Source organism: Apium graveolens, chromosome 3, assembly GCF_009905375.1.
Source record: "Apium graveolens cultivar Ventura chromosome 3, ASM990537v1, whole genome shotgun sequence".
In the NCBI taxonomy this organism is placed as follows: Eukaryota; Viridiplantae; Streptophyta; class Magnoliopsida; order Apiales; family Apiaceae; genus Apium; species Apium graveolens.
In genome coordinates this window covers 281,642,978-281,653,786 of record NC_133649.1, presented here as the reverse complement: position 1 = coordinate 281,653,786, position 10,809 = coordinate 281,642,978, and the positions used below count along the sequence as shown (strand labels likewise).

General features: G+C 34.5%; 1 protein-coding gene across 1 annotated transcript; it reads right to left on the bottom strand.

The window, feature by feature from the left end:
• Positions 1–514: 514 nt before the first annotated feature.
• On the bottom strand, positions 515–10,032 carry LOC141713468 (serine/threonine-protein kinase STY46-like). The gene is made up of 16 exons (XM_074516902.1): positions 9,167–10,032; positions 8,763–8,877; positions 6,728–6,822; positions 6,528–6,644; positions 5,989–6,043; positions 5,267–5,377; positions 4,221–4,271; positions 3,958–4,127; positions 3,748–3,855; positions 2,934–3,007; positions 2,620–2,795; positions 1,701–1,796; positions 1,351–1,431; positions 1,172–1,225; positions 944–1,078; positions 515–857 (listed from the first exon to the last, which is right to left on the bottom strand). Exons 1-16 carry the CDS (start codon positions 9,352–9,354, stop codon positions 762–764), a joined length of 1,722 nt encoding a protein of 573 aa, XP_074373003.1. The 5' UTR covers positions 9,355–10,032; the 3' UTR covers positions 515–761.
• Positions 10,033–10,809: the final 777 nt, after the last annotated feature.

Genomic DNA, 10,809 nt, shown 5'->3' with positions numbered 1-10,809 from the left:
CCATTGTCTCCCCTTTTTACATTAAAAATCAACTGATCCCACTGATCCCATCATTCAACTCATTTTTCTTTCTCTTTTTCACTACTTTATACATACTATTTGTTAACCTCCGTGCCCAAACCAAACGGAAATAACTGGCCCATACAATAAGTAGAGCATACTATTTTTTTTCTCCTATTGAAGATGTTAGGAATATTAACTCTGCAATTCTTATACCTTCACAACCAATTAAATTTTCATTTCAGATTGCGTAAATTTTCATTTCAGATTGCTCCCATAAGTGAGTAACGGTTGATAATAATTAAAACTTAAACATTCAAGTAATTTCTGGCTCAAATCTCCAAATTCTAACCAATGCTCTAGATGTTAAGAGACGCTGAGGTTCTTCATGAAATATCAACTCACTCTTGTTTTCTAACCAATGCTCTAGGGTCATATCTGTGGCATGCGAAGCTTTGTTTTTCAGTTACCATCTTACTAAATTTCTAATTTCAGCCTCATCATTCCCAAAAGGCAAAATCTGTGGTAAATTTTCAGAAGCAAAAACTACATGTCACATGAAAACACTAAATTTTGTATGAGTAACAAAAAAATTGGGCAGTGCTCTGCCCAACTTAGATTTTAGAGATCAAACTTGAAGCAACTATAACATTTTTTGTTCAAAAATCCCATTGGCTTCTCAGACATGACCACATCCAACTATTTATACATTATACATTTTTTACATGTATGGTACCAATGCAGAGAAATTGGACATTGCACTAGGTCTCTTCACTTTTTACTGAGCACCCTTGCGTGGGCTGAGAGAACTCTCCTACACGATTTCTTCGTTTGCCGGGCTTCTCTTCTTCCCCAACCTATTTTAGAAAACCAATATGCTCATATCAGTTGCATGATAATGTACACTTGTACAGGACTGGAATAATGGTCTTGTTCATCTTACCATACTCGCTATATTCAGCAAGATCATTATAATCTCTGAAAACTCTGGCCGCAAAGAAGGGTCTTGCTGCCAGCATTTCTCGAGCAATTCAACAATTAATGGATGAGTTCGTGTTGGTATGATAGGCCTTATACCCTACAATAAGTGCCAACATATTAATTAGATCATCGAGTGGTCTTGGGTATGACCAATGGTATATGATTATTTCCAAGCGGTTAGACAGATTACCTTCTGCACTACTCCTACTGCTGCCTGAAGCGGCGTCAAATTCTCATAAGGAACCTAGATGATTGGTCAGATTAGAAGAGTATTAGCAAGCGGAAGTCTATAGTTTCGTATAAATAAGATACTGCTCTACTGCAGGTTAGGGAAATAAAAGATGCAAATTTGTCAAAAATATATAAAACCTTTCCTGTCAGCAGCTCCCATAGCACAATCCCAAAACTAAAAATGTCAGCCTTGTGATCATATGGCTTATGTTCAATAACCTTCCCAGTATGACAACAGAAGGAGTCAGAGGCAAAATGGCAATTAATAAATTAAGCTTAAGATTTTCTATTGCATATTATTCCTGGATTAGTAAGCTACATGAAGTGTTACTTTCGTAGTTGCTAGGGTGTAGTGTGTGGCAATTTTGAAGTGAATATAGCTTACATGTCGTTCCGTTATTCGTAAATAAAGTGCTATCCTTGTTGCAAGATTTAAGAAAAAACCAAATTGGTTTAATCTGACATGTACAAGGACAAAAGGTACGGACCTCTGGAGCCATCCAGCGGTATGTTCCTGTCTCTGCAGTCATCACTCCAGACTGGGATTGCACTCTAGCAACACCAAAGTCAGCAACCTTAACAACCTGTAGAAATTGAACTTCATATATCAGATGTATATCAAATCTTGCTATTACATCATTTATGATAAACTACGTCTAAGAACATGGAAAGACAAAGGACTACTAATCTCCTAAGTACTGGTTAATTGTGCACAGTGCCAAAGTTCTGCTCAGTATGCAAGCATCAGGAACTTATTTGCAGAATTTGATTCATCTTAAGATTTTAAACTAAGATCGTGGAAACTGCAGAAATACTTAGGCCTGTCTGGAAAGATCAGAGAGAAACCCGATACATACCAACCCTTCTACAATTAAATTTGGCCTCAACTCTAATTAGCTTCTAAATTGGTTCTGAAATATTTTAAGATATGCAAAGAAAGGCAAACATGACAACAAATCTGAAATGGAAGAACTACTAGTTATAGGTGGCATTCAAGTTATGTGTACGTAGCAGCTTTTATCACCAAACACTAACAATTTATTGTAAACCCTTACTACAATTAATTCACACAATGGGTTTTGCCAATGTGACTGTCTTCTGTATTTACATCACTTCAAGTCAGAACTTTTGTACCCAACTTCTTAAGTGATAATCAAATTAATTTGGAAGTGTATAGAGATAAAGTTTAACATATATCAAATCCTATAACCTGCATCAGAGGGCAAACTATGTACTGTGGATTTGATGTACTGGAAGTTTAGATTACAAGACTTGGCTGATGCAGCGTGAAAAACACAGACAACAATAAGTTTTTTGAGAAATTTAGTGAAAACACCAATTACGAAAAATAACAAAAAATAAATGATAAATTTAACAATAGAAACATCAATAGCTGAAACTTCTTACTTCATTTTCATCCATTAGAAGATTGGCAGCCTTAAGGTCTCGGTGTATAATATTATTTTGGTGCAAATAGTTCATCCCTTTTGAAACATCAATCGCTACTTTGAGTATGGCTGGGAATTTGAAGAATCCCTTTTGCTTGTGCAGAAAGTCGTACACGCTTCCGCCAGACATGAATTCTAGAATGGTTTACAGGAAGTAAAATGAATGAAGAAGTGAATCATCTGAATTACATGTCAGAAGATAATGGAATATAAAATGAGCAAATTACAGTGCATAGGGAACATTATGTAACAGTAAAGTGGTTTAAGAATTACCAGTTACTATACAGAGTCTTGGGGATCTTGTACACGCACCGATAAATTGCACAACATTCTTGTGTCGAACCTTTCTGCAAATTTCAAATTAATTATGGAAAAATAGGGCAGGAGTACATAATAATTAAAAATAAATGACTCTACCGCTCTGTCCAGGAGTATTGGATAGTTTTGGCATGTCAACAATATTTTGTATCAAAAAAATATATTTAAAATTCATATCATCAAATGTAAAATTGTCTCCTGACCACCAGAAAGTCAAAAACTACACTACTTGTACATGTTTTAATTCCCCCACTTCAGGGGATATTACTAGAATCATGAACATAGTGATGAACAAGGCCATTATCGTAAGGAGGAAGCAACAGATTTACATAGTACTAGAGACGGTCTAAATTGTGATCTTCATCTTGACTATCTTTATTAGACATCGTTGTAACATAAGTTGTGCACATCTACGAATTACATCTACATTGAATCAGACTGTTATGATATATTTGTACAGCCACGGCTTGTTTACGTCATTCTTCTTTAACATAAAAGATGTGTTCTTTGTTATGGATATTTTAAGATATACAATTTAATATACACTCCTTCACCAATAGGCATAATAATATCAGTGACAGTAACTATCAAGAAAAAAATCCAGTTTTTGTAATGAAGTTATTCTTTTGAGCACAATGAACTCCAACAATTAACAGATATAACCATATTTCGATTTGGGGAATGCAAATCATGTGGCTAATTTATCGAAGACATAAAATCGAACGAGGTGTAAACCACACTCGAAATGCAGGCATGTCAATCATCCAACCTCAAAATAAATACTTCCTGAGCAAACTCTTTCTGGACACCTGCACTTATATACTCAGCCTTGATGCATTTAATAGCCACGTCCTGACCATGTAATGTACCTTTATATCTGTATCAGTCAACAATCTACCATTATAGTCTTATAGATGAAACAAAAAAAATAGAAGAGCAAATACTGATGAAACCAAAAAAAACAATTTAGAAAGCTTACAACTCTCCAAATGATCCGGCTGCAATTTTTTGTTCAAATTTTAATAGCTTTGAATCAATTTCCCAAACATCAATACCATCAATGGGTATGTTTACTTGGTCTGGCATAAGCATGTCAACAGAATTCCCCAACTCAGTAGGAGATGCATGTTTGTTGGACCATGACTTCATCTACAGTAAATACAAGATATCCAGATTTATTAAATATGCGTGTTTGTGTGCACACTCGCGTAGTACATTACGATGATCATCAAATTGAGGTACCTCAATCTTTGGAATCTCCTTTTCCAGTACACTTTTAAGATGTTCAGTTTCCTGAATAATTAGGGTAAAAGATGAGAAGCAGTTAAATGAATGAAGACAGAATCATAACTTTTGACAACATTCATGAAGATATACATTTAAGAAAAGAATGCAACTGACCAATGATACAATACAAGTATACAACCCTAAGGCAGACCCAAAATAGAATCAACATTTTTGATCTAGGTAGCCGCTATATAACATGTATGCATAGATATCTGAAGTCATTTAAGTCATCAGATATATCATTCATTCATGAAAGTAAATAATGAAAGTAGTGGAAAAAACAGTGAAGAATATTAAAAAATAAATTCTCCCCTAGGCCTAAATTTTATCACACACATAATATACTGATTTACCCACAAAAACAAAAGAATTCAAAACTTCAACTCAAGAAAAATCAGCATAGTATAGTGCAGAAAACCAAATGGCAGATATAGAGATGAGAATCATAATATAATATAGATGTAAACAGTTTCATATGATACAACTGCATGTTCACATTTTACAGTTTTTATCCACTGTGCTGCTCTACCCGCAATTTGTTTACTCAATCACTCAAAGTTTTTGTGGCGCTTTTCCAAGTTTTGCCTATCTTTATAAGTTAGCAAGTTTGTGGTCCATCTAAACAGACCTACATGTTTGGTCTATTAACACTATAACTAGATAAATGATTTAACTTCTCCTAAAATGTCAAAGTCTAATTGCTTGGAGTTCGATTGATACCACACAACAGAATAAAGGAAAGGAGACTACTCCTTTGTTAACATGTCAAAAATATGCTCAACTTTCAGATAATTCCAGAAGATAGATATCAACATCAGAACACCAGCTCATATGCCTGCCTAATCTTCTCATATGCAAGACTATGTATGAAGTAATAACACAGATGGTAAGTTCCCCGACTAAATTGGTGGTTATGACATAGTGCAGCATTCACATTGTCCACCAATGTAATATATCAAGTACGTGGCTTGAAGAAGAGCATATAAGGAAGAGAACAGTACCTCGTATTCCCAACCATCAACAACGAAAACATCCAGGGAGTAACCATCTGTTGTTGAAAAAGCGTGAGCTTCTTTAATATCTAGCCCGATCTCAGAGAGTAAGCATGTCAGCTGAAAATTTTAAAAAAACAAGATTACAAAGGATCCCTAAGAACTAACTCATGTGCTCAATACTACATATCGATCTATATTTGTCAGAGTAGGTGTCCTGTTATCTACACTACAATTATTTCATCCTTACCCAATGAGGATTTAGTACCTTTTGACATCAATTACTCAGGGGAATCCTTAACAGTCTGAATAAGAGTTATTCACCCGGTCCTGGAGTACGGAACAACCAGGACTTCTATAAATTAGAAATAATTTTTTAAGTTAAGTATTATTGTCAGATTGAAGTGAGGTACATAAGATACATTGTAATTAACTAAAAAGAGCATCATAAATTATTTGTGAGCAGTTTCAGTACAAGCGTAAATTCTTGAGAGGTTTCAATACAAGCGTAAAACCTTGAGAGACTACGGATGTTAAACCTCTTAAATTTCAATAAACAGACAAGAAAATTAGACAAGAAACCAGATAACTCACACTTATATAGAATTTTGTCGGCCTATAGATGATGTAGATCACAACTAATATAGTAATCACCTTGGGATACCATATTTAATTCACAGTACTAATTCAAAGGTAATGGAAAAATCATTGCATTCGAAGAAATTTGCTACCTGGCTGAGGAGCTTTGGCTTGTCAGTTGTTGAAATAGTTATTTCATGCCGAGGCCTACAAGATAGAAAACAACCGAATGTTGAATGGCAAAGCTTTAGCAATAATTTGGCAGTCAAACTATTAAATATAAATAACCAACAGAATACCATAAAAGAAACTGAAGTGACAACAAATTTACTGTTAAATAAGTTTTTGTAAAATAGAACTCCGCAGAAGAAAATTTATACACGCACTGTATACCTCTATACGTAGGTGGTCATGGTACCCATTGAATTTTAAATTTTTAGTATAGCATGTGTACAGGCACTGCGTGCTTGCAATATTTGCACCTGTAGTTGTATCTCCTCTTCATAGAACAATGTTGCTTAGCACTTAAGAATCAAGATGTTTTTATCTGTTATTTTCGAATAATATTTTATAGACATGCTTGGACAACATTTATTAATTGAAGAAAAATAGCACTTTAAGAAATGGCTAACTTCACACGAAAGTAACTAAAATAAGTTCAATTTGTCGCAAACCTTTCACAAGAATTTACCGAATTAACTGCAGATTGGCACTCATAGTGCTGCTCCCATCTGGAACTAGAGATATCCTGGCTTCAAGTGCAAGTTCAAAACTTGGCGATGAACCAAATGCAGGAGGTGGATGAACACTGAAAATTACGAAGAGAAACAAATAATGCACATAAGTAATATGAAGTTATGGAAGGCAGGAATTCAGTAGTGTAGGGAACACCTCTGCCTGACTGGATAATAGGAACTTTGAGGATCCCCCTTCCCTGTAAAGGTTGAGTGCAGGGATTCAACAGGATTTTCTTCACCCAATGGGCCCTTCAAAAATTTAAATCATTCAGACATCATCTGGTAGCAAGCACACATTCAATTGTATTAACTAAGTAGGAAATTAGCAGTTTGACAGAAACAATATTTCCTCAAGTGTTTGTTTATCCATACTAAAATAAGCATCCCGTGATTGTTCTATACAAATTTAAGATTTCATCAGTGCAGGACCCTAATATGCCCTTAAAACAGTAATTCCAAAATTTCTTAACATTTTAGAATTATCTAGCCACCTCCTGTCAGATATAACTTGATATTTGAAGTAAAATCTATATGGGAGACGCCGGGAAAGACAATTACAGCAAGATAGATGATTAACACTTCTAATAATTAAATTTTCATCAAGATCAACAAGATGTACAAATAAACTATACACGGTAAGTTGATCACAAATCTTCAGATGCTCCATTTAAGGCAGCAGCAATAACTTTGGACGTGATAAGTTCAGAAAAAAATCATATCATGACATATACACTAACGGTATGGCACTTGAATTTCTTAATATCCACTTAAATTGTGATAATTGTGGCAGTAAATTTTGACTTACCAAACTAAATGCAAAACTCTAAATATACTACTGCTATACATATCAGTGTCTTGATCCATTAAAAACAAATATTTTCAGATGCAGCTCAGTTAGAAAATAATAAGTTTTAGCAGACCAAGAGCATGATAATGCTAGTCGCCTAATCTTAAATACCCCAGAGTCTCAGACCAGGCCACTTATGTAGGGTTTTAGGAGGAAACTGCTAGATTAAGATCAGAAGCTGTAAGTTAATAGCACAATTCTGCAGCTGATTCTATCACAACTATAATTTTGACTGGAAAACAGCAGACTGGAGGTGTTCCATAAATGTTTAATGAAACCAGCCGTTTGCTAAAAGAAATGTTGTCATTAATTCCGAACTAGTGAGTCTGGTCTCCTGTGAATTGTAGGTGTTCTACACATACAACAGTCACGTTAAGAGTTAGAAAAGAGTCAGTACAACACTTCAACCAACTTCACAGTGAAAGCTCACTCAGAGAGTATCTTTGTAGCTATGATTATGAACAAAAGAAGTAATATGGAGAAAAAGTAATAGCATAAGCCCTTTACGGACAGAGAGTGTGGAGAATCAGCACCAAAAGATATTTCTTTCTTTCCAACATTGGAAAACAACAAAATAATTTGTGTCCTTGTTGGTTTTCCTTCCCAATGAATAGCCATCAGCATCACTTGTTAACGTGATTATTGTCCAGCATCTAGGAATTAACACGTTAGGCTCCAAAATCATAAATCGAACTACTGAGTTGGTTAGCTCTAAGTAGAGGATGTAAATGAAAGAGGTTTAGATTGTTCCGTCCATGTTGATCAATGCAATTTACTTCCAGTACAAGAAGCCAAAGCTTAACTCTCTCAGGTTTAGTCCTTCAGATGTTTAAAGCATGATAAATAATGAGCTTGAACGGTGAACCCCTCCTCTGGGCCCGTTGTTGCTGCTGCCCTCTGGTTGACTAACTACCTTCTCTACGTAATTAGTGCAATTTACTGTACTCTTGTAGCAATTTTCTTCTAAGAACATTCACAAACTAATCTGGATGACTGCCTCTCAGTTACATATCTGTTTATGGTAACTTCAAGAATTCACATCTTATATGGGAAAGTGTTCAACATTCTATTTGTGAACTGCATTAAAGAGGCAAAATATATTCGCTTGAAATTTTTTTAAAAATTAGAAGGCCATCATCATAACAAACAACACGGGTAAATTATGGCGACCATTAGCGTATAAGGAATGGCCATAATGCCAATGCATTTACTATGAAGGTTTTCAGCCAATGTTACCAGCAGTATCAATGCAACAATACCAACATCATATCAATAATCAGCAACCAACAAATAAAAAGGTCAATGCCAGTAATTCTCAGAAAGAACATCTTATGTGATTCACCTGCACAAGTCGAACAGCCAAAGCAATTCTAGTAGCAGGGTCATGCGCCACATGCAATAGCTTCTTGTGGACAAGAACATCTCGTGCTCTCTCAACATTCACATCTAGCGCATACCTGCAATCAAAATTCATCACCGTCTGCTCAATAACATTACAACATAAGCTAATCAAACTTTCGAAGATCCTTATTTCTGCATGAACTACTGTTGTTATATAATCACTAATCACTAAGGAACAAAGTGTAGCATAACATAGAAGTCAAAAGCAATCCCAAAAACATAGACTAAAAAGTCAAAGGAAAGCTACTCAAACAACTAAAACATAGCAACACAAACTAGCTAACAGTCCATGTCATAAAGTTCAGGATTTAAAATACGCAAAAATAAGTAAACAAGGTATAGCACCTAGATGGCAGGCGATTGAAATGAGCCCAAAGCTCATCATCAAAACCTGGTTGGCTAGCTTCTTCAATCTGAGACTCCTTTAGACGACAAAGAACTTCATGATAAACCTCAAACTTGTGTTTCCGCTTTGGAATCTGCGAAGGCACTGAATCCAAAGCTCTGCTACTGCAACTCTCAGTGTCATCCATGTCAATTCATCAGCAATTTACATTGAAATCAAGAAGATCAAATATGTTGAGCAGAGAAAAAGAAAACAAAACTATAAAAAGAAGAAGACAATATCAGAATCTGATGCAGCTTAGTTGGGAAAGCGAAAAGGATCGAGCCAAGGAAGCAACAAAACATGATCACTTGAATTTCACGTGAATCGTAAATTACCAAGAGCAAACAGACAAAGTGAGCGAGGTGAGCAAAGAGTTTATCAAAACTATTCTATATATAAACATCATTTAAAAAAACTATGCATATGTCATAAATAAATAAATGTTATACTACAATTCAAGACTTTGCATGAAACAGAAACAGTAATAATATTATCGGTCTACAAACTCCGATAATTATCAACTCATAAGTTACTTATAAAATAAGTCGAACGGATTCATTATTGATAAGCTGGTGTAATGCGCACCCACAGTCAGCTGCGGATCGACGTGGATTCACATAAGGCCTGGCCTGCTGCTTCCTTTGCTTGTATCACCATCTTTTTTTATTCATCATTAAAATAATATAATAAAATGTGTGTGGATTCTTAAAGATGCCATATCCATAAATCCATCTCAAGTTCCAATAAAATGTATTCTAGTCCATTTATTCAAACAGGACTAGTATATTCTTGTAGCCCCCCTTTCTTCTCTCATATTCCACCATAAACTTTTGAACCTGCTCCATATTAGTTTAATTACAACATATTTATAAAAAATGTCCAGTTGCTCATATTTATATGTGTTCTAAGGAGGAGATAATGATGCATATGATGATGTATATGACAATTTGTATATTATATTTGTGCGAGACTCCAATGAGAAAGCGATATATATTATGAAGTCATGAAGATATGCAATATAAGTGTTGTTGAAATAGAATGGATAATAAAATATGAATGGGGTACAAAGGTAGTGGACCAAAAGGGTGACATCGAAGTGCACTGGGTGTAGAAAGGGAACATATATTTGGTAAATACTCGTCATTTATCTTTTTGCTAATTAATTATAGCAAGCTTACGGCCACCGTGGGATATACGGGTCTTAGTTAAATATTTATATATTTTTATTTATATTTTATGTAATTTTATATAAATAATTAAATATTAAATAATAATTATATAATTATACTTTAATTGTGTATAATTTCAAGTTAAGTTCAAATAATATAAATAGTATATGATTTATGAGATCTATGTAAATGTTTGTTGTTAGTGAGATTCAAACTTGAAAACTTATATATATCTTTATAAATAATAATATAAATATTTGTTGTTAACGGAATTCAAACCTCAAAATTTATATGTATCTTTATAAATAATAATATAAATATGTGTTGTTAACGGGATTCGAACCTGACAACTTGTATAGTGCATTTTTTTAGTATTTAGATCTAACGGTTCTGATTATTTGATGAAGAAGATCCGACGGTCAAGATGGAAA

Excerpts from the sequence above, each read along its gene's own strand:
- LOC141713468 (XM_074516902.1), bottom strand. The coding sequence starts at position 9,354 with ATGGATGACACTGAGAGTTGCAGTAGCAGAGCTTTGGATTCAGTGCCT. Across the intron at positions 8,878-9,166 it reads TTCAATCGCCTGCCATCTAG|GTATGCGCTAGATGTGAATG; the intron begins GTGCTATACCTT and ends TTTTGATTGCAG. Across the intron at positions 3,008-3,747 it reads CAGGAAGTATTTATTTTGAG|AAAGGTTCGACACAAGAATG; the intron begins GTTGGATGATTG and ends TGAAATTTGCAG.